The sequence below is a fragment of the Heliconius melpomene genome, chromosome 12, assembly GCF_056956725.1.
Source record: "Heliconius melpomene rosina isolate 202511_hmr_F chromosome 12, ASM5695672v1, whole genome shotgun sequence".
Taxonomy (NCBI): Eukaryota; Metazoa; Arthropoda; class Insecta; order Lepidoptera; family Nymphalidae; genus Heliconius; species Heliconius melpomene.
In genome coordinates, this window is record NC_140400.1 from 7,666,652 (window position 1) to 7,692,500 (window position 25,849).

General features: G+C 32.1%; 2 protein-coding genes across 6 annotated transcripts in view; one reads left to right on the forward strand and one right to left on the reverse strand.

Moving 5' to 3' along the window:
• The window catches only part of LOC146533704 (uncharacterized), a 41,622-nt gene that overhangs the window by 9,086 nt on the left and 6,687 nt on the right, over positions 1-25,849 (forward strand). For 4 of the 5 annotated variants that reach the window (XR_014878554.1, XM_085194524.1, XM_085194525.1 and 1 more), the window contains one exon: positions 23,655-23,725. The exons of the other annotated variant lie outside the window; for it this stretch is intronic. Coding sequence is in view for 3 of the 4 variants with exons in the window: in XM_085194524.1 (XP_085050650.1) it covers positions 23,655-23,725 (71 nt within the window). In the remaining variant the exon portion in view is untranslated. The remainder of the gene's footprint in view (positions 1-23,654; positions 23,726-25,849) is intronic. 5 annotated transcript variants of the gene reach the window in all.
• On the reverse strand, positions 315-20,526 carry LOC146533705 (transforming growth factor beta-1-induced transcript 1 protein-like). Its single transcript, XM_085194528.1, has 6 exons — positions 20,385-20,526; positions 9,385-9,444; positions 7,482-7,655; positions 1,834-1,929; positions 1,472-1,606; positions 315-1,131 (listed from the first exon to the last, which is right to left on the reverse strand). Exons 1-6 carry the CDS (start codon positions 20,385-20,387, stop codon positions 1,057-1,059), a joined length of 543 nt encoding a protein of 180 aa, XP_085050654.1. The 5' UTR covers positions 20,388-20,526; the 3' UTR covers positions 315-1,056.

Sequence of the window (25,849 nt, forward strand, 5' to 3'; positions counted from 1 at the left end):
GCAAATGCAGCAGGTAGTATGCGGACAAAGCCGCGAGTGGGCCTCTAGTATTATATATAATTAAGGCCAGTCGTGACGCAGCGCTATTTTTTTTTCTATTATTTTATCGCTCTGGTGTCGAGGCAAAGCGCGGTGTTGAGTTCCGCCACGCAACACGCAATCCAAAAATCGGCGGATAGTGCGGAACGGAGTGTCTTAACACTAGGCTCCCTCTGCCTACCCTGTTCTATGCGGGATACAGCGTGAAGCTGATTTGATTTATAAATAATTTTAATTTTTCCAATTAAGTTGACGATGTTAAATAAAAACACAAATTTGATAAAAAAAAACATGTTTTATTGAAGATAAATGTCACAAAGCTTTCAATAGTAAACAGTACTTAATCTTAAAAAAAGCCCAAGCGTTTTAACTTAGTTATTTTAATAAATAATTTTATTTTAAATATGTAGATACTTATATTATTTACAAAGAAAATATGTCTTTGCTTAAAGCGAAGCTTTTTTTATTATAAATGTAATAAGAAATAATTATTTTTATATAATTTACTTTCATGACTTTCACTTTTGTTTGTTTATCTGATTTTTTTAATCTGTGGACGTTGGAGTTGTATTTTTTTTTTATTTAATCTCTTGGAATTTCTTTTTTTACGGCCTACTGCGGCGAAGCCCAAAGGGAGGATTATTATGGATTATATTATATAGAGCGTATTAAGAATGGCAGATTTATATTTTTATTACTTCTTTGGGAAAAAATGCTTTTCTATAATAGTAAAAAAAACATTAAAGGTGTTGTCCTAAAATGTAGCATTTATATTTGTTTTATATATTGATACACAATTATTTTATTTTATATGGACTTATAATAAGAATTTATTTCTTTTATATCTGAAATTAGAGGCGTTTTTATAAAAAATATTTTTTTTTCTATAGTATAATTTTATAATTGTCATATTTGCTTCATGGACCGTCGTAAGTGCACTTTGGATATCGATGGGTGGTTATTAAATTATGTTTCATAATAAATAATCTATGTATGTATGTTTGTTTGTGTGTCAGTTTATGCGCATTTGCCGCACAGTGGCTTGTTGTCCAACACTGAGAATGTTGAATCGGTGACTGGGTTTCTGCATTTCTGAAATGGAGAGTAATTTTTGGATTATTATATAGTAATTTTTGGAAAAATATTATTATTTAATTTACTTGTTCAGTACACTTTCACTTTCATCTTCACATTGTATCCTACATACAGCAGGGTAGGCAGAGGGAACCTTGTATCAAGTGATTTCATTTCAAACTTGTTCGTGTTGAGTGGCTGAACTTAACACAGCGCTTTCTCTACGTACTTACTTAGAGCGTGGTAATGAAAATAATTTATTCCCCCGAGTAAACATCGAACCCACAACGATCGCATTTACTCACTCACTCAGCGACAATGAATTATACTTAAATATACAAAGACATTTAATACTAACGGTGCAAGTAAAACATTCGCGGTGCCACTTGTTGTCCAAAGCGATGATAGCCTTGTCCACTATGGGCGAGCCGCAGCCCGCGCACCGCGCCGCGAACTTGTCCGCGTAGCACGACGAGCAGTAGGGGCGGCCGGCCTGAAATAAATATATCATATATTTATTTAATTTTTCATAGTATTAAAAATGTAATATAAATATAATCATTCCCCCGAGTGTTATTACAACATTAAATACTGAAATACTCACAAAGACTAAATTTAAGTTGTTGCCTTGTACATATCTTTTCGTTATTGATTTCTTTTTGTACACAATAAATCATGTTATTAAAGTGCCACTGCAGTAGATAGTAGGTATACACATACCTGTTCCATGAATCCACCACCACCTAGCTCCTTCCTGCATCCGCCGCATACGAAGTGATGGGCGTGCCACGATACACCCAACGCTTGGATTACGCGCTGAAATTAATATTTAATGGCGATTAATATTTATAATTGTTACATACCTACATATAATTATTATTTTAAATATGGCTGGACTTAAATCTAATTGTAGTCTAGTCCAATACTGCCTCTGTCGTATAGCTAGTTAGGGTAAACTGAAAGAAGTTAGTCTAGACAATTTTCGGCTTTCCATCTGAATTAGAGGCGACATTAACTCCGGTCCGGTCTTTATTCCATAAGAGCAAGGAAAAGAGAAATATTTAAAATAATAAAGATTTTCCCCCAATCAACTCGAAATACCCCCAGAATTCGGTGAAAGCGGGGAACGGAAGTGTCTCAATGGGAACGCAGTGTTTTAATACTAGGTTTCCAGGTCCCCTTCTGATTACGCTGTTATGCGCTACAGGGTGTAGCTGAAAAAAAATTGTCGGGAGGAGTTCTAGAACTATCACGTTTTTCAGTTTTGTTGTTGTTTCTATTTTATATAAGATATATTTATATTTTATACAAGATATATATTCAAATTGTCTCTCTAGGTTTACCTATCTATTACCTACGAATGTTACTGTACGTGATTGTAAAAATGTTTAAATGTATTATATGAGATGCAATTTGAATCTGTGCTATTAGAATAACGTAGCTTCAGAAATATTTATTTTATTTCATAATTTAAAAAATGTAAAATAATCTAATTTAAAAAAAAAGATGGCGGCTCGTATCTTTATCTCCAATATGAATTTTAAATGAGAATACACCAAAAATAAATGTTAATATAATTTAATTTTTCGCTCCATTCCGGTCTGGAGTCGGAACAACGCATTAAATTAAAGCTAAGGGGCATTCGTTCCGCAAATAGCGCTATTGTTTCTCCGATGACATCATATTGCTTGTGAAAAATACATGTATTATATAGGTACCGTGTATGTATGTATGCGCCTGCGCACGACACTCTTGTCTCTTAATCGTTTTAACACTGGAGTGAATAGTTTTTATGTAATATCCATTTGTTGGAGTAGAAAAGCTATCTCTCGCTCGTTGCCGCTGTGGGAATAGAATATACAGAAAGAGTTCTCATTCAGAAAGTAAGTAGGTACATACTTAGGTATATATTGTATAAATATATTGTATTGTATAAATAGGTATATGTTGTATAAAATTCGAATTTCGAGAAAATAATGAGTTAGTTGTTTGGTCATTGAATTTTTTTATAAGGTATAAAGAGTTATCAAGAAAAATGTATAATACATATTTTTAAACAAAATAAGAATAATAATTATTTTGAAAGTTCGACATTAATGAAATCATTTTAAGTACAATTTATTATTTAATATATTTGTAATTTATTATATTAGATTATGATATCTTAATTATAAACATTTGAATATTGGCTCTAGCTTCACTTTAAACATAGACACAGTATATGAAAGAATCAGTAAAGCAATGTCATAATAACGAAGTGTTTACGATAATAATAGCGTCGTTAATTCTATTTTAGTATGTTTCATTTTCGTTATTCGTTCTGAACACACGTTGGAGTTACAAGTTTTAAAGAAAACGACAGTTGCTCTCATAGATGTCAATTAACGTTTAGCTTACATTAAATTTATAGCAATGTGTGTATAAAACTCGGTGACGAGTTTGGAGTTTCATTGCACACGGGCGCTCCACGAGCTAGAGCGGCCCCTGATAATATGACATGATTATGAAATCCAAAGGTGGATCGATGTGGATTCGATTCAGACTCGTAGAGTACATATATTATTTTCTTTTCATCGCTCTTGTAACACCCACGCAACACGGAATGTCTTATAAATTGTGTGGAAAGTGGAGAACGGAGAGCCATATCACTATGTTCCCTCTGGCAACCCTGCTATATGCTGGATATAGCGTGATAGAACCGCATAAATTATTACATTTTAATCGATATTGAACTAACAGCATCAATATTTGCAGATAGAGCTGTAATCTTTAATGATATAACAAAGTAAAGATTGTTTAATAGTCAGGTGTCAATACGATTGTTTTCTAATTTAAACACGTCGGTAATACTCGCGCTTTTAGGGGTCCGCGAATCCTGTGTATTTTTAAATTGTAATTATCTGAGATAGATATGATATAACTTAATATTTTTCTATCAAATACGACAATTTTTTTGCTAACAAAATCATAAGAAATCCCAAAAGATTTAAGTTACGATTAGTGTAGATAGCCATACTAAAAAAATCTGCAAAAATTTCTCTAAATACACTTAAATCATTTTAGATATGTATTCGTACTAGCGGACGCGCGCAGCTTCGCTTGCGTATTTAGGGGTGAATTCTAATAACCCATGAAACATGTATTCGATGAAATATTTTTAAGAGTCTAAATATCAAATTTTATAAAAATCGGTGGCGATTTAAGAATTTTTCCATACAAACTTTCAACCCCTTATTTGCACCCTTAGGGGGTGAATTCTAGAAAACCATGAAACACATGTTCAATTAAATATTTTTAAGAGTCTAAATATCAAATTTTATAAAAATCGGTGGCGATTTAAGAATTTGTCCATACAAACTTTCAACCCCTTATTTGCACCCTTAGGGGAAGAATTCTAGAAAACTATGAAACACGTATTCAATTAAATACTTTTAAATATCTAAATTTAACATTTTATAAGAATCGGTGCCGGTTTAATTTTTTTTCCATACAAACTTTGAGCCCCTATTTTACCCCTTTATTTCTTAGTGGATGTCCAGATTACGAAAGTAAACATCTGTCCAAATTCCACGTTTCTAGGCACAGCGGTTACGGCTGTGCGTGCGTCTTACCTCAGTCAGTGAGGACAAGTCCTTTTATATATATAGATGATTAAAGCAGGCGAAGCCGCGCTAGTAACTTTAAAGTTACTAGCGCGGTTTTTAGCTACGTAGACCCACCCATATAAATAACCTAACAACATTTTTTTCTTTTTTTTATATGGAATAGGCTTGCGTTTGACCGCATCTACAGTGGTGCACGCTAACAACATTCCTAACAAATCTGAAATAATTTGATTCTATAGTCTTTATATAAACAAAGTGTATATTTTTATAATTAAATAAATAAATATATACACAGCTACAGAACCATCCACATACAAATTAATTTCAATCATATTTTTTTTTAACAAACAGTTGACACTTCAGTATGAATCATCATTGTCATTCGAACAACTCAAGGTCGGTTAATAATAACTCTGGTTTAATGCTACTAGTTAATTACATTGAGGTTTACCTTTTGTATTTGTTTATATTTATTAGCTTTAGTGAAATCTTTTTAAATGCATGGAGGTAATAGTTAGTGTATGATAAATGGCACAGCCTCTCTGATTGTAAACGCGACGGTAGTCTGTTTGATTCCTAATCGAAGTAATGAATTATTTCCCGACTTTGTTGACAAGACAAAAATATCGTGCAGGAAGTGGGTGAACGGAGAAACTGAACACTAAATTTCCTTGCCTACTCTGATATGCGAGAAAAAGCGCGAAGGAATTTTAATTAATGATATTCGAAATTTTTTGATTATATATAACTCCTATAGTAATAGTCATGCTAGTTTATTCATAAATATATAATAATAGTCATTAATTTCGATTACTATAACGGATAGAACAATTTAATGGTCGCGCCTTTAAAGGATATCTTTAAATAGCAGCAAGTAGTCATCAAAAATTAATTATTTTTCTTCCTCGCCCCTGCAGTATATGCTATTGATTAATGGCAGGAACCGTAGCAAAAATCCGGTTTTTTATGTGTTGACTGCTTCTTTTCGAAACGGCCTAACTGACGTTTTAAAAAAATACAATTTCATAAATTGTAGGGACTGGGAATTATACTATTATATACTACTATTATATAGCTGAATAGTTTATTTGTCTCTTTGGATTTACTGATTCGAATTGATAAAATATTTTTGTGTGAAAATTATCTCTTAAAAAAATATCTTTAAATTTATTTTCGAATAAGACTATAGATTATAGCTCTTTTTGATATAACCCACTGTATCTGCTCTTAGAGTTATTTCTCGCACTCTACGTGACCACGTAGACAAAGCCGCAATCAAAAGCTAAAAGGCAGTATAACAGGAAAAGTTCGATTAGATTTTGCTCCCGACATTATCATGTATTCAATGACGTCGATTAGGCAATTGTTAATTAGTATTATTAAATAAAGATCTTATAAAGTTTATAAAATATAAGTTATATCATTTCTCCACAGGCCGGTGTTAAATTATTGGCTTCTTAGCGAGTGGGAAGTTCAACAATTTTGTGAGTCGTAGCGGTCGCTGTATTTGGTCAATCTTACGTCATCTAATGACAATGATTTTCGTGTCATTTTCTCCGAATATTGTTCAATTAGTCACTTGTATCAGTTGGCTCGAAGCACTGGTCCTAAATCTTCAATAGTGTGATTTGGCATCACTTTTTTAGTAAAACAAGTAACGTGTGCAAAAGGTATACGTGATGGGGAATGAATATACATGATGAAAATTGTTTTTGATTTTTTTTTGTTTTTACGCTCTTTCCCGTATGTAGCAGGGACGGTACAGGGAATCTAGAGTTGACCCTCCGTTTTCTGCTTTCGTCGTGAGTGGCGGAGCTTAACGCTGGGGCTTCTTCGCTATTAAGATTGCGATTTAATAAATTAATCAATAGAACCATTGTATACTACTTGTATTATATTGTCTGTGAAAAGTTTACGACAATATAGTAAATGTATTCGTACCTTAGTCAACCATTTGTCAACCATTTCTTATTACCTAACAATTCGTCAGTGTTTTTTTTAAGAAATTTGTAAATTATGCAATTTTCTCCCGACTTTACCTATTCTTTGGTTTTATCAGACCGCAGACAAACTCTTTATACGTACATAAATGTCGGCGCATCTCAGTATTACACGGTCTACCCTCATTTGGTATTCCATTAGGAAAAACGAGAATGCATTTACTAATATATATCGAGGTCTAATAGTGCTTACGTGATCAGGCTTGTAATATTATAGGAACAATTGTATTACTCTATATATATTGTTCATAGCAGTCGATATAAGGAAATGTTTTATAGGAAAAATTACGATTTCGTAGAACATATTGCGTATTGTGTCAAATATAGACATATACACATGTTTTCGATAGTTTTTAGTCATCTTGTTTGAGAATAGATGTTATTTAGCTAGACCTTCAAACTGTAAGTGTTAGTTTAATTTTTATAAAAATATTTCAGACGACACTTTAAAAAATAAAAAAAAATGGAAAACGTAATGGTAGTTATCTCTGAAAAGGACGGAACTTATCTGAAAAGGCCGAATCTTTTCCCGCTAGATTAAAAAACAAATACAAATTTTATACATTTTATAGGATAAAAAATGTAATATAGGTCTTTGCATCTTGTCTAACGCAATGAGCGAGTATTTAGTGTCAAGACACTCCGTTCTATAACTTCCGTACGAATTCGCTCATTCCGTCCGACCGAACCGCGAATTCGCTCATTCCGTTCTTAACAGACTAGGATAACTAGACCTAAATAAAGTACTAAATTAGGTACTCACATCAGTAATAGGCTCCCCGCATCCATGGCACCTCGGGCTATGGTACTGCGTGTAGCACGACACGCAGTGTACGTTGCCGTCGTGCTGGTGGAACTTAGCGCCGTCTATCGGCTTGTGGCAGGTTTTGCATGTGAAATGCTCGGGATGCCATTTCTTGTTTAGCGCTGTTACTATCTGTGGAGAAAATTGTTTTTTTTTTTATTAGTCTGTATCCTATACAGGGGCACGCAAAGAGTACTTAGTGTTGAAACACTCCGGGGTAAGATAATAAATTGTAAAATATAATAATTTTACAACTCTACATTTTAGAATAAGCAATGATTTTTTTACCGTATAGTAATCCCCATACACAGTTACAAACACACACACACAAATCCATGAGTTTGTTTTAGAAACGTTGCATATTGAATTACGAAACCGGACCCCGCGTTATGTCAAGTTAAATCAGCTTAACAAAAATATTTCAATTAAAGACATTTCCACGAGCAGGAATCGAACATATAACCGTCGTATATACATTTCAACAATTCTCAACTACACTTCGATGGTATCATTACCAGATAAAGTCACTATCGCATCCCATACATACATTTTATTACACGAACTCGAAGCAAAAAAAACTAGTATACATATAAATAAGTAATTATTACCCTATTTACATTTAGTTTAACGCGGGCCATTGCCCGTGTTTGTATTTTATATTGGACGTGATTATCTATTTAAGGCAATAACGCCTCTTCGTAACTCTTAGCGCCGTTTACTGGTTCTCCATATGGGACATCTGCCATTGATACGTATTGGTCATTGGTTACTTTTTAATAAAGTTGGTAAATGTTTTGTTTTTTTTTTATTATTTTTTTTGCACGTATTTTAGTATGTGTCACTCTGTTCTTAATGTTTTTACTTGATAATTAGAATGTGACTAATTATTTTTTAATGTTTTTATACTTATTACTATTTAAAAATTACACATTTTAATGACGATTGTGAACGACATTTCGTCTTATATATATGTTAGTACATACAATGTATTCCAGGGTATTACGTTTTATCAATAAAAGTAATCGATTAAGCAAACTACTCAACGTTTTTTGTTGAGCTACAAAGAAAATAGTGATATGTCACTCACTGGTTTACCTTTTGAACGAAGCCGTTTTTGTATGAGTGGTGGTGGTAATTCTACTGTTTTAGTTGACATTGTTTTTATTAATACATAACACCGTATAATATATTGAAGACATTGCGTGTTGAGTGGCGGAACTAAACACCGCGGTTTATCCTGTTACCAGACCGGGGTATTGAAAATACAATTCATTCCATTCCATTTCAATTAAGGTCAAGTTTATTTATCTCTAAACAAACTATCGAGTCATATTAAAGATAAATACGAGTTATCATTCGATGACGCGATTGCATTATATTTTATCTGTTAGTGACTGCACTTGTAGTACTGTGAAAATATTTTTTTTACAAATAGTCAATGAAATTTACTGATATTTGAATAATTCAAATACTTTTAAATTTTTGCAAGCACTTTTGAATCGAATGAACCTATAACAACCACCGGCTCGGATGGCAGTTCTGCTGAAAAAATGCCCGCAAGTACTCACAGTTTATTAAAACTTTAACTTAATGATAACGATTTGAACTTGGGGCTATTCAACAGTTAAGAAGCTTTGGTTAATTACTTCGTTACGTTACTACGTTCACATTACTAAATTATCATTTCACCACTTCAATGTCATCGGGTGAAGTACTGTTCTGTATATTTTTTTCTGTTTCCAGTCTTGTTTTTCTATCATGCTCATTTAAGGGATACATTTTTATTTAATTTCCATTTTGCAAAAATAGTTTGAATAAATATAAAATATATAATATAAAAAATGGTTTGTACGTCACTTACCCTCCCCTGAATAGCAGCATTGCAGCTGTTGCAGATCACTGGACCACCGTCTGCTGTAGACTGAAACAAACGTATAATATCTATTATTATAATTTATTAATTTATTTTTATCGATTGTTTATGTTAGTTAGTTAGTTCTACAATACGCTAATTTACAATCCATCCATGTCCATATTAATAGCCTGTTGGGTAGAACCTAATAATAGGGTTTTTTTTTAAACAAGACCGAAGAAATAAAATAGTTTAAAATTAAAAAAAACCTGCTCATAATTTATGATAACTTTATATTTTTTCGTTAACCCGGTTTTGGTAAGGATATTTTGTTCATGGTATAATAATAAATCGGAGTGCAGGAAATGGGTAAAAATAGCATTTTAAGTTTTTTGAAATATATCGTTTGGTAGATAAAAACAAGTGAAGCTTATAAAAATATGGTAAAAATATAAGTGTGAACATTACTTTGAGTGGGAATCGAACCCAGAAACATTTAGTATAACCAGCAACATTCCTACATTACATTGCCCCTTGGTGCATGTTAAGTATTTATATATCTTTATAAGTAATTTTTTTATATCTGAAATTAGTAAAACCTGCTATAGCTTTTATTATTGACCTTGCGACGAGTGAATATCTGACCGATAATGTTATGATAACGATCGTTTTTATTGCTCCTACCATCTTTTCATACTGGATAAAATATATATTTATTTTGTTTATTTTGTGTACATACTTTTGGTACACGTACAGGTAAAAATAATTAAAACGGAGTTATTTGTTATTGGATAAATACGACGTAATTGCATTGTTTTTTTTTTTCAAAGTTAAAGACAATTTAAAATCTTTGACAGCTTATGACCACATTTTAAAGAAAAGGAAGTTCTACTCATATAAATGCAGAAATTGCCTCACAGTTTTTCTAATATGTACTTTTGTACTTGTTTGTAATGTACTTTTTTTTTTAAATATAAGTTATAAAATAATCACCAACGCAGAAAAAAATCTTGAAGAGATAATTATTTTTCCTACTGTCAGGCTGTGAATATTTAAAATCTCCATTAGTCCTTCTCGAAGGTTCGAGTAAGCAATTGTTCTTCATCATGAAGCTGTTAATTGAGTTAATAAATAATTGAGTGATTTTATTTTTCTTAGTAATTTTACTACAATTGATGTTTTTATCGCAGTCAGGATATTACGTAGATTACATTGATATTGTTATATATGTAAATACCTAGTAACATATTTTATCTTTAGATATTTTGTATTTTCTACGAACTGATAAATGTAATGAACAAAAACAATGTAGAATCTAGTGGACGAATGATTATCTATTACAACAGCCTAAAAATTAATATAGATATGGTTTGGTCTAACAAAAAGCTCTGATCAATTACTATTGAAAGCTTCTAAATATAAAAACTTGTTTATTCCAAATAAGGACAGTGGGAGGACACTTGTCCCAATGTTAGACATTACGTGACACGACGTGACGGTCGATGGTATTAAAGAGAGCGATGAAGTCACGACGTCCGCTCTCCGTGACATAACGTATTTGGACGACAATTTTAACGGAACAATGAGCTTGCTACAGCATATGAATATATATATGTTGGCATATATGTATATTTTTATCATCATTAATAATGCTTAGGACAAAGCGCGGTGTTGAGTTCCGCACTTCAACGGAAATTGTGTAACGTCTTATTTGAGCACCTAAGTTAATTTTCAAGATTTTGCTTGTGGAAACTTAATGGCATAACTGAACGCCCGCTTCGTCTAATATTAATTTATGTAATATTTTTTTTACGTATATAGCATATTTATTTAATTATTGTTTGTCTGTATACGCGTTGTTCGTTTGGTTTGATTGGTTGGTTCGATCTCCACTCGAGGAAATGAAATATTTAATATTTTCATTTCGCAATGAATGCCGCCAGAATTGGGCAGAAAGTGGGGGACGAAGTGTCCTAACACTATGTTCCCCTATGCCTTGCTGTGTGCGCGATACAGTGTGAAACTAAGAAAAATATTTTTGGTTTTTCAGTATATTGAGAATCGGCTAGTTTTGTGTTAATTGCTTAAATATACCTAAAATGTAATTAATTTTATTACTGTAATTATATTTAGCTACACCTAATTTTATTAATAATCATAATAATTCTAGTTTATATATTACCATGAAAGATAACAATCATAAAATGAACGACAGCTCTTATCATAATGAATTCGTTCTAAATTAAGCAATGACTATAATTTTAAAAGGAATTCGATAATGAATTACATACATATCGATTTAAATAACTAACGCTAAATGCTTGTGACACACTGAGTCAATGTAGGGCGAGCCTCCGCAAGGTCAAGGCGATTTAGGCTCAACGCACACTTACGTATCTAATAAAAGTTGGAAAAATATAATCTTTTTTAGTTTCACGTTCTATCCCGCACATAGCAGGGTAGGCAGGATACTCCGTAGTTACTGCGAGTTAACTGATACAAAGTTTTGCTATTTTTCTTTACAAGAACGAGATCCAAATGGGAATTAAACCCAGGACCGTCGCGATTACAGTAAGACAGTACCGCAGTTTCTGTTTTTTTTAACATTGATTTTATTAAATTACCTTATTTATGTCTCATACGAGTACACTCAGTATACGATACGCCTTAAAGCAGTCGACGGTGTTATGTTGTTTTGACGGGTGATTCATAGATTGTCGATATGTTTATATTTGGTATATGAAATATTTTTCTATAAAATTAGTATAATTATATAAGAAATAGTTATTTAGTAGAGAGTTATTGTTTAAGTGTTGTATTGAAGGATGTGACTGCACGCAATAGTTTTGGGGGTGGATGTGTGTTGTTTATTTTTGTGTCAATTTAAAGCCCTTGTCTGCAAATTTGCAATGACGTTCAACTTTTTTTTTTCTATACATATGTTTGTCACTCTACTCCTCATAAATGGGTAGACTGATTTATTTATTATTATTTAGTTAAAGCCTTTTAATTTTTTTCTTAGATGTTTTAATACAATTGGACCCGGGTCTAATAGGCGGCGCTGCATTAATAACATTAAATTTAAAATAATATATCATATTATAACCCTTTATTTCCACGCAGATTTGCAGGGTTTGTTGCATTATATTATATTTTTTATTTAGTCTTATTAGATTAGCCTAAACTTGCTTAATAGCATTGACCACTTTTTTAATTTACGGAAAATGGAAAAACTGAGTGACTCAGTCGTTTTGACCTTCAATTTCGTAGAACATAAAAGGAAAATAGGTACTCATAGATAGTAATTATCAATTAACATCATTTAGTCTATCTGGCTAATATTCTTAATGACTCGCTCAATATAAAATGTTCTCGCGATATATCGTCTTCTCGAAACTATTTAAGTACGGCACTAAGTTCAATTGTTTTTAATTATAAAAGCAATTATTAAATGAAACTGGGTCATTATGTATGTATGTCGATTACTGGGGCGGCGGTACTTTGATAGCGTGTCTCGGAAACGTATCGAACCCACTAGGGGCACATTTGATTAGTAACGAATTTAATTAAAGATACGGTACGATAAGATATTTCAAATAAATCAACTATGTTATTATTATAAAATAGAAGAGTTTGTTTAGTTCTACGGGCTATCACAGGAACTACCGGCTATTTTAAAAAAACTTTTTCTGTTGGACAGTCCACTTATCGAGGACATTAGGCGCATGTGTCGTAAAACATAACTGTGTAAAAAGTATGCACAACTCTCAATTGTTTCATTTCTTCGCTCTGGTAACGAGGCAAAGCGCGGCGTTGTACTCCGCTACTCAACACGCATGCCCCCTGAATCTTCGGAAACTGTGGAACGGAAGTGTCTTCCTATTTCATAAATATATTAAATGTACATGTAAAATGTACATACACATATATATCGTTAAATATAATATTCAATACCACTTATGTAATACAACTAGTTGTCTAGTAGGTACTGAATATAAACAGTGTTAATAGATGATCGTTTCACCATACTTTATGTGTTGCTCCTTGAATAAATACACTATGTCTTAATTAGCTGAGGAAAACTACGCCATAGTCACCATATAATCTACTTTTTATTGGACGTTTGTTACATAGAACATGTTTTAAATTGTCATTTGTATTAAAAATTAAATAAAACATTTGATCGTATAGTGCGGTAGTCGACAATTGTTAGATTTTGTAACAACGGTCACAGGTTTATTTTTTTAATTATGGTTAATTAGTGTACAGGTAACTGGGAACCTAGTGTTTAGACACTCCGTTCCCATTAAAATACTTGTTAATACTTCTCAATTGTTATTATCGAAAATATTTTAAAGAAACAAGATAAATCTTGTAAAGCGGAATAAATCGATAGATAAAAAAATGGTTAAATGAAAGGAAAAAGTACATTCTAGTGGAATTATTATTCTCTGATTTTAGATCTTCCATTATTACCATTATAACGGAGTAGAACTAGACAAAGCCAAGGCAAAAATATATTACCACTGAAATAGTAAACGCGTGGGATCCCGATCTCAGATTTAAACACCAAGAAAATTTGTTATCAATGCTAAATTAGATAATATTTTTAGATGACTTTGTACATTTGTCACCATGGTTTAAGTGTTACTGTAAATATATCGCCGTTGTCACTTTCTCGAGAATTGTTTTGTGCATTTAATTGTGTTTGAAGGATATTTAAAGGTTATATTAAATTATTATTCTTTGTAACGATGAGCTTGAAAGTTTTGTTGGATATATCGGCAGAGACTACTTAGTGATAAGACACTCCGCTTACCACGCACCGGTCTACTTTTAAGACATTGTGTGCTGAAAAAGTGGCGGAACTTTGTCGCGATTCTTCTCGTTACCAGAGCGAAGAAATGACAATAATCCCACCTTCTTTGGGAAATCGAATCCACAATCACATCACAATCGCGTTTTTACGCTTCAATACTAACCTTGTTATAATTTTACTCTAAAATTACAAAATTTTCTCAATACACGAACGACCGGTCAGCTATTTTGGCAGCACCTGTCCTACACAATGAATGTGGACGATCTAACGTGTACCGTGTGAAACGGTGAGGTGTTCGTTATTTATAATTGTACTCCAGTAGTGTTCGCTTCCAAATTGTTTTTTTTTATGTGGATAGAGCATAATTGTGTTTTGTGGGTGGAATCTCGGAAAGTATTAAGATTTGTTTTTTTTAGTATGGGGGCTTATAGTACAGTGGATTGTATAAGCGGGGTTTCTTTAGATAAGTGGAGATCGTTGGTTCAGTTGCATACTCATAAGTAATTTGAAACTGGGTGCTTTCACAGTAGGCAGAGGGAACCTAGTGTTAAGACACTCAGTTTTCTACTATCCTCCGAATTTTCAAAAAATTGTGTATTGAATGTCGGAACTTAACGCCGCGCTGTAGCCAGAGATGGTCAGACAAGTATGATTTAGATTCTTATCAATATTATTTAGTCAATAGTTTATAACATAACCGTTAATAAGTTACTTCGCAAATGTGAATACAAATTTGCTTAGTAGGTACCTGTACGGTGATTTGGCAGAAGTCCATGTAATAAACGATTGTTTATAATGCGTGTGTTTGGAATATCTTACTTTATATACTTACTTGTATTTTTACATTTTTTTTTGCATTTTCAAATAGATAGAGACGTGCTAGAGACAAATCACTTTGTTTTCTGCTTTTAACTTAGGTGTATTTACATTTGGTTCTGAAACATACGTTTTGATTATGATTTCAACCTGTCATGCCTACTATGTCAAGTCCGGAATCTGTTTTTTGTATTTTGTCTAATGCGAAGAATCCTCAAATGTTTTAGGAATATTAAATGTTCGTGGGAAAAGACCCCAAGAATATTAGGTCCACTTGTTGTTTTCACATTCCATCGAATACTATGATGAGTATAGAGTATAGATTATATTTAATAATTTAAAATACATTTGAGTATTATTTTAAAATTTATATTTGTAACATTATTTCTACAAAGATAACAAGAATAATGGTAGATTATGATATTATTAACGATAAGAAAAATAAGCGTTTTCTTTTGAATTTATATCTAATCAGAGCCTATATGAAGTTATAATCTTTAAATGTTCAACAACGTTCATTGAAAAGTTTGAAATATATATAATTTATATTACGGAGTAAGTGATTTATTATCAAAAGTTTTTTATCAAAATTTCGAAGTTGCGGTATTCGAATTTAAATGTGGAATAACACTTTAAAATATTAAAAATATGTACTTATATTCATGTCATAAATATTTTAACATCCATACCTATATTATAAATTCGAAAGTAACTCTGTCTGTCTGTCTGTCTGTCTGTCTGTCTGTCTGTCTGTCTGTCTGTCTGTCTTTTCCGCAATCAGGGCCAAACCGCTAATTTAATTGTGATAAAATACTCATATAGAGATACTTGAGGGTCCCGGGATGAACATAGGATACTTTTTTTTTTCTCATATTTGTAATATTTTCGTTATATACCAATATATTAAAATAATTAATTTGACAAGGAATTTATTCCGCCATGTTAATAACAATCGTCGCTACGCGTTGCTAAGCAACGGCTTGCAAAGTTTGCTGTTTTAAGAAAACGTCACACACAGTGAGTTTGCTTAATGCATACATGGTGCGCGCCGATATAGATTTATACAAATCTCTTTATACAAATCATTAACAAAAATTAGATGATTTCTATAATTTGATATTCATCCCTATGAAAATAAATATAATAGTCACTTTTAGCATTTCATCTAGATGGAAATTATAATTTACTGTATAACATTCTAATAAATAATTAAGATGTCACTGATTCCAAATGACCTAGCCTTCGGGCGGCATAATATGAGTATGACCGACGCGAACGGGCGGATGACTTTGATGATTTTGTAAATTTTTATATATTTTCGAATTACTATTATTTTTTATGTAATTATTTGCTGCTTATAATTAATTTATCTCAGTTCGGTTGTCTATACCGATGTTATACACTTAAAATATCGTAATTTTAATCATTTGAGATTTTATTTAATATTGTTCGCAAAAATTAATAATTATTTAATATAGAAAAATGTTTAGTACGCGCGCACAGCAAACTTTAGGTTTTTTTTTCCAATATTAAGAATTTCCTTTAGTTACTTTTACTTCTTTGGTTTGTTCATTTCGGTTACTCAGATATTTTTTCTAATAATAAATCTCCACTTATTATTATTTTTTAACTTATTTTAATGATTTAGGCTTATATTTTCGCGGGCGTAGCCGCGTCCGGGCCCACTAGTATACAAATAAATTTAAAAACACTACTCATAGTCAACTTTCTGAAGGAAATTTTAATTGAATGCGTTAATTTCATCGTAGATTTCGAAACTACTGAGCTTCACGCACATAGCATGGTACAGAGGGAAGCTGGAAACCCTCCGTCCCCACTTAAGACACTCCATCCCCATTAGAGATTAGAACTTGGCACTTTTTGCCGAATTTTGGAGGCATTGCGTGTTGAATGGCTGAACTAAACGTCGCGTTTTGGCTCGTTAGCAGAGCGACGAGAATTAATTATTGAATATTTCTTTTCCTCATGCGGGATTCGAACCCACAACCTGTTGAGCTTACTTGTGCTTATGAGCTACGAGTGAAATCACATTCGCTGTACATTTTTCTTTGAGATAATAATATCAGTAATTTGGAAACGGTCAATAAAAGATGAAGATAGAACTTGTAATACTTTGAAATAAATTTTCTCGTAAGACACTAGAAACTAGGTACTAAAATAACAGTTGAATCATGCGTATGCGCACGCCTGGAGATACGATACGTTCTGATTTCACATTATATATTGTGGAAATAGTTTAGTGACAAATGTTTGATTTTTAACAACCTTTTCTTTTATTAGGTCGAGCTGTAATTAAAAAACTTTATAATAAAATCTAAGAATTCGTTTATTTTCTATAACTATTTTTTTACATGTAAAAATAAGTAACGGCTTATATTTTAGGATCTTATTAAAATTTGGTACTGAGATTACTCTATTAAGTACATTTTTTTAGCTTTATTCTGTATCCCGCACATGTCAGGGTGGGCAGAAGAAACCTGATAATCTAGATATGAATTAACACACTTCCGTTCCCCACTTTCCGCCGAATTCTGGAGGTGTTGAGTGACAGAATAAAAAAATAATAATACGTCGTTTTCTCGAGTGGGAGTCGAGCCCACAACCTATCGCGTTTAGGGTCGTACGCTTGTGCCTCTGCACCACGACTGGCCACCGTTAAGTATGCTATACTATAATTTTAGATCTTCGTAAGAAAAAAATATTTTTTTATTTCTACGGTTAGTTTTGTTTTAAATAACTTTTACTAAGCGCATATTAAAAATGCCCTGTATTCATAATATTATTTCTACATGAGAGCAATGATTGGATATTTTATTGTATAGAAGTACTCAATTTGCATTAAAAATTGCGGCAAAATGTAAGTTGAATAACACCACGAATTTATTTTTGCAAAATTCATAAGAAAATGAATACATTATTCGAACTGCTTTATACTCTCGGTATCATTTATATTTGTCAAAAATGTTGTGTAGGTGTCTTCAATAGGTCACACGGTCTTAGTGAATCATTACGTATACTGTTTTTTTTTAATTTCCCCATAAATTAGCCTCTTGATTGTTAGTCATAAAAATTTTAAGTATAAAAACAAACATCTCATTTTCTATTGTCGTAAGTACGTTGAACTCACTTGGCAGAGTTTCCCATGTGATGGATTTTTGTTTTTTTTTTTTGCATGACCACTTAATTTTTATTTGAGTATCCCGAACATAGCAGCGTATTAGAGTGGGCGGAAGAAACCTGGGAACCTAATATGAAAACACTTCTTTCTCCACTTTCCATATGATACATTCTATTCGCGGGAGGTAATTCTGACCGCAAGTACCAAAAAATAAAAAACATATTATAGCACTCGCACTCAAATCAGTTTATTAATTTACACACAGAAAGATAGGTCAAACCTATAACACATCTCTTTTGCGTCGGGGCTTAAAAGCTTCGAGAGCACGATGCACAATTCTACGCAATTTCCATTTTAACACGCGGGCGAAGCCGCAATGAAACGCTACTATTAATATCAAGAGTAAAATATATATTTTTAGATAATTCTAGAATAGTAGTTCAAATGTATGGACCATATATTATTTGTTATTAGTACATCAGGCTCACAATGACTTCGCTTCGCGCTCGTAAACAAAACGCTATTTATATCCATTATTAGTTTAGATATATTTTAATGTATAGGTACGTACAAATGTACATACATACATATATTGTTTGGTTAATCAAGTAAAGCTTCCTATCTTTTATTGGTATGCGTCACTTATTGATTATATTTTTTACATTAGTGAAAGAAGAAGGCCGTCGTGGCGTAGTGCGTTACTGTTAATGTGAACGTTGTGAGTTCGATTTCCTATCGGAAGTATGAATTGGTTTCATTTTCTCGCTCGGGTGACCAGACAAAGGTCGTTGTTGAGTTGCGCAACCCTGCCGCAGTGTCTTGCCACAGATATTTGACACATTTCAGATTCCCTTTTTTTGCTCACCAGAGGAGAAAGGAAAGCAGAAGAAAACTTGACACTAAATTCTCAGGTTCCCTCTGTCAATCCTGCTATGTGCAGGATACAGCGTGAAGTTAAAAAAATCTTATTGTTTACCGAGGTTACAGAAATGTCTTTAAAATGATGACAGGAATTGTTATAATCTACTATGCTAAATAATCATTCATTAGAAATCAATATTCAATTAAATACAAGTCGTATTACGAATTACATGGTGTATTTTTACTGGAATATGGTATTCTTGCTAATGAAGCGATAATGTAAATAAGTGTAATAGTGTTACATAGTACCACTTGATAGTATTTTATCGACCAAATTAATTTTTATTGACATAACTTTTTTATTTATATGGCCATTTGAATAAAACAAGTTCTAAATGTTATGGGGAGGTTGCTTAAATACAATAGTAAAAAGCCGTTTTTGAGATTAGCCTTCATCATCTATTACATTCATGAAAGCTCTAAGTTTGGTTTTCTATAAATACCCCAAATTTAGATATATAGATTTTCTCATATATCTTCCATGTACAGACAGCGATGAGTTACAGTTTTTTTATACGTATAGATAGATATAGATTTCACTTTCTATTTGTATTGATAGTTAAAAGTTAAGGCCTTGGATTTGCACTTATATTGAGACACTTTGTACTACTACTACCCCTACTTTCCTTTTAATTTTTGAGACATTTCGTGTTTAGTGGCGGAAGTTAACGTCGCGTTGATTTTATTTTACATACTTTGTATATGCGTACTTTTTAAATGAAATATTACTCAAATGGAAATTATAATAAACAAATGATCTAATTATATATCTTACTTTGTAATAATAAGGAAATAAATGTCGTTGGACGGATTTCGGCTTAAAATGTAATTACTTATAATTGTCATACATACTGTAAGAAGTAATAATAATGGAGTAATGGTCTTTGGTAACGACAAATAAAGTCCATATTTCGATGCTGTGAATGAAATGCTAATAAAATTGGAAAATGTTTGTGTTTAGTAGTTTTTTGTTATGTCCAAAAATTGCTAACATTCAAATCTCAACATTTACACGAGCACTTTTGAATAACTAAAATATTATAATAAGCAATAGAAACACTTTTAAAGATGTTTGGTGCATTTTTTTAATATAGTAATAGTAAAATTTTTGGCGAATAGAATAAATACTACACCAATTTCCAAATAATAAAGAAACTTGCAAAACTAAAATAGTATATTATATTATAGGATAATTAAAAAACAAACAGCACATTTATTTCTATCATTTAGAAATATATATACATATATTAATTAATTTATAAAAACATTTTATAAACGGTTTTGAAGTACAAAATAAAACAATTTTCAACTCACCATTTCGTTACAATCGGTGCACGTGCGTTTAGAACAGATTCGCGATGTGGACTGGCCGGTCTCATCGCGGTTTTTAGTGATGTAGGTCTTTTGTATCGATGGTGATGGCTTATGGAGGTATTAGCGAGACATAGTCATGGTGCTTGTATGGGAATGACTATATAAATCTACATATATTATCTATTTATTACATAGGTTTTAAATTGTGTATGTTGGTTAGTATAGTTGCTTTTTTTACGTCTAGTTATTACGTAAAGAAAAATATCTTTAATTGGTATATTTCGATAATTTTTCTAAGGAGATATAAAAGAATATAATTCATAAGTGTAGGTGGCGAAAGCTTGAAGCCACCATATATTTTGTAACTTCACTAATTATTTTATTTTTTTTTTATTCTAAATGGTTTAGTTTTAATTTTATTAATATTTGCTATTCGATATATTTAAAGTGATTACATGTTTTTTATTCTAATAAAAATATAATATCGACTCCAAATAAGGCCGTCACTATTAAAGGATAAAAATTCGTGGCTTATCTTGAATGATGTAAGCAGTGCGTTTACAGTGAATTAGACAATTTGGAATGAAACATATTTGCAGGAATGTTTCTACACCTCCGCGCAATTACCTAATTGTTATCAATGATTTATTACGTACGAAATGAGTTGAATTACGTTTTTTTTAACGATTTTTTTGTATTTTTCGCGGTACAATGAGATCAGAAGGGGGTAGAAAATTTTCATTTCTCTCGTTTACCGGAGACATCGTTTACACATAACAATAATATTTAAAAGCACGATTCACTCACTAGAAAACTACCATATTAATTGCTATAGTAAAAATATTAGATATATAATCGAAACATTAAATTATAGAATTAGATTCTTATTGGAACTATATCTGCAATATATTTATTCGATAAAAACCTAAATCGATATTCTATAACATCACTAAATTAGAGCGAAAATACGAGCGGCTTATCGCGGATGACGTAACCGGTGCAGTTACGAGGAATTGCACGGATTGGATAGAACTGGCGTAAAGAGTCCTTAGCGATTTCTGATTCCGAAATGTATTGAAATTTTATATAAGTAAATTAAAAGTATTATTGAAAAGAGAATTTTATATAGCCTTCTGATCATATATAGACCATCGGCATGGCGGCGGCATCGGCGGTGGCGCATCGGTGATAGTTGCGGAATCAAACCCCATTCGAGGAAATGATTATATTTAAATTATATTAAATTCCCCGTTCTGGTCGTCAAAGTGCGGCGTTGAGTGCAGCAACTCAACACGCAATGTCTCGAATGTTGCTCGGAAAGTTGGGAAGTGGCTTAGGTTCCTTCTGCCTACCGTAAAGCTGAATAAAAAATGAAGGCTATAGTGGCGCGCATGCAAATTGTCTAACTCTACATGTGGCCACAACTAGTTAGCAGAGCGAAGAAATAAAAATAATTCTTTACCTCGAGTGGAAATTGAACCTAGCACCTTTGCTCTTACAACTAAACCCTGTGCCGCTCCGCCACGACGACTTCTACAGAGATAAAGTATAGCATTTGAAATTATGAGATTAGCTATTTATAAATCATCATAAATGTCGTATCTCTATCGTGCGAATCGTATAAACAAAAGTTATGCCTAAGTTCGAAAGGTCGGCTAAAGTCAGTCAGTCAGTGAAAGGTCGCCTAGACATAAAACAATTCTGTTGTAATACCATAGTTATGACAGCCTTTCTTAACTACTTCGATCTGGCTCCTCGTTTTAGATGCTGTCAAGTATTTTAATTAAACAATTGGATTCCATCTTAAGTGCTCAAACCAATTTAGGTAATTAGGTTACCTTTTTGTCGTCATCCAAGGACGTAGTGTCAAAATTGCGTTTTTTTTTTGTTTTTGTGAATTATTTATTTTTTGAATCGTTTGTGAGGATATTGTGGTGCAGGAGCGCAACATGTAACTGCAAGACGTTGCGTTAAGCTCCGCCGCCCAACTCATGGAGAGCACTCCTGCATGTAAAAGACTAAGCAGTGTGAATCTGGTATGATTCCTCCCGAATTGAAATATTCCATTTTAAGGGGCGAAACTTAACACTGCACTTTGTTTTAGCAGATAAAAAAGAAGAACATGTGACTCTATTTTATGCCAAACGCAGCTTTATCTAAATACCTCTTTCGCCTCGTCCATTGTCATCAACCTCTCTGAGTGCTTCCCGGGAATTTCTTACGGTATCATCGAAACTGTATTCTCCAAAATCAACCGAGAACGTGTGATCTCTCTTTTCGACTACGACACTACTGGACTGAGAAAATTGTTTTTTCATGTTGGTACGTAAGAGAGTGTATGGAAGCACTAAAAGAGGATATCTTTCAATATCTATGGAATCGTAAAAAAACGAAATTTTCCATTTTTCATGTTAAAGTCCACGCAAACAAAGTTGCATCGCACAACTAGTTTTATATTATACATCTAGTATAGATGCAATATAATGTAGAAGTAAATAAGCAATGCCAAGGCTAAACATCTGGATCCTGCGAGACATTATAACGCTAACGCCTCTAAACAGCGGGCGTGTTCAATTTAACGACCGCGTTGATTTCATTTCCTACATTAGGTACACTCTCATATGTTTTGCTACTATTTCATGATTGATATAGATATTACTAGCGACCCGCTCGCGGCTTCGCCCGCTTAAACTTATTGTAATATAAAAAAATTAAACATAAATTGTAACCCATATTCACATTTCACATTTATAATATTAGTTTATTAAATGGGTAAAATATGACTACCATTTAGATTTTCTTTTATAAGTGATTATTTATAAAAATGGCAGCGAACGGAACCTGAACATATTACCAGAACAATAAGGTCCTGGAACTTTTGTCATTAAAAATAGGGGTACCTACATAAGCATTTACTGCTACAGTTGTTATAATTGATGATATACGGTTAATTGGTCGACTCTATGTTATTTATTAGAAGTGCATTACACTGTATGTTTTTGTAATAAAAAAAAATAAATAATTAAAAAAAAAGTCCATTCTGTATTTTTAGATAATTTTTAATCAAAATTATTCAAGTGTAACCTACACTTGTATAATTTCGGAAGCGTGAATTATAGTCTGGTAACAAGAAAAAGGACGGCGTTGAATTCCGCCACTCTCTCTCATCTTTTTTAATATAGTAATCTAAAAATAAAATAAAAAACATACCATAGTTTTGTAAGGTTTTACTTATGCATGTTTTAACAAAAAAATATCTGTTTATTTTAGGCACCAGACGCGGCTCCCGATAGCTGTGAAGTTACTAAGGTATTGCGGCAATTATGCGGTGGTGATGCAAGGTAGGCTTTTTCTCTTTATACCTTAAGAATCTCCCAAATTGTCTACTTATTAATACATGAAACAAGAAGTTTCTACCCAGTAGGAAATATACCAGCACTAAAATTTTGTACAGTTATAGTTTATATAGAGAAAGAATGCAGAATGCTAATATATTTTTTTAAATGTATAAAAATATATTTTATTAATAAAATAAATGTAACATACAGTACTATATATTGGACAATATATGTTTTTGTATAAAATCAGGTGGATACTTTTCTACAGATACACGTGTTTTGGGGTAAATTGGTTTCCTAGTATTTAGGATTGCGTAAAAAAATTGTATAAATTGCTTATTTACAAAGTCGAAGTTGTTGAAGAACGACAGTGAACGTGATGGTTGTAGGTTCGATTCACACTAGGGGACAATGATTATATTTAAATTGTTTTCATTTACTCTCTCTGGTATAAGCGCGAGGTTGAGTTCTGTCACTCAATACGTCATGTTTTGAAAATTGAGCGGTCCATGGGGAATGGATTGGTATACGGGAAAAGGCGTGGAACTACTTACTAATTCTATTCTGTGCCAGAGATAAAAGCATAAAGAAAATGAATCATCTATAGTATAAACTTAAAGGAAATTTCTTAAAAACCAAAGTGATTCATACAACTAAAAAATAATGCATAAGTCAGATAAATATCGATATAACTATATTGGGATTCGCTGTCAAATTTTATGTTTATTTTATTGTTTTTTGAACGAATATTATGAGAAGTTTTGATGGTGTTTTCAAATGAGAAATGATGGTGGTCATGAAATTACTTTTATATTTTTATGGAACAAGTGGCACAGGAACACAAAGGTACGGATCCCTAAAAACAACAACACAAAACTTTTATATGAATAAATGTACTTTTAACGATTATTTCCCATTAACAATTTTTTTTTCAATGAACGTCATTTTTGACAGTCATTAATGCGTACTACTATTTAAATATTATCTTTTGAATGAATTGGCTGTGCCATTAACATCGTACCTTATACGTGTGACTATTAATAAGTGATTTTAAATGACTACAAGTCATAACAGTACCGGATGACTTCTTTATTTTTTTTTTGTATAACATGATATTTCTTATGGGGTGTTTTACATTTTTAAACGAGGTTAAAAGGTGGTTATGAATTTGACTGTATTTTTTCTTAGTCTATTATTGTATGCGTGGTGGTTAAAAGCTAGTTTTAGTATTTGTAGATTACTAAAGTTTATAATTTTTTATTAATTATTATTTTTATACCTGAATCCTTATGATAAGGCAGTCTTTCCCCGCCCACCTTGCCCAACTGGAAACTTTGCTGACTAATTACGCGATGGTACATCCTAATATGGTCTGGTCGAAAGCAATCTATACATTTCGTCCCACATCCACATCCACATCTACTTGACGGAGATTACTAATTTTATGATATCATAAGATTTTTTTTCTCCTATATTTTTTTAACGGATAAGTTTAAAGTTTTTTGTTAGTTAAGTTGTGTTGAATGAAATAGTTTTTTGTTATGTTTATTTGTAATATTTGTTTTGAAATTATAATGACTTTTTAAGAGTTTCATATTCTAAAATAAAAAACGAAACCTTCACAAGATGACTATTATAGTCATATCAATCTTATTAAGTATATCTTATTATAGTTTATACAAAATGGGTGCACGTCGACAAACTTAAGTTTGCAAATTAAGTTTACAAATATTATTTTTTAGTTTTTATTAGTTAATAGTTTTTTTTTATTAGTTTGGGTACAAATGGGTACAATCTACAGTTAGCCTACAAGCCTAAAATTGATACGGGACCCACGTTGGGGAATACGAATCATACTTAACAAGATTTTTCTTTATTTGTTCTTAATTGATTTTAATTTTTACTTCATGCTGAAACCTGTATATAATATGGTCGGCACAGCGAATCTAGTGGTAAACACTGACGCTCTATACTCCACTTGCTGCCCAATTTTCTAGACATTGAAATATCGTAAAAAGATAGTACAAATATAATGTTTCAATAATCGCTATATTTGTAAAAAATATTAATATAAACTAACAACACTTATTAATTATTGGTTAACACGGCTTAAACAATGACTAACCC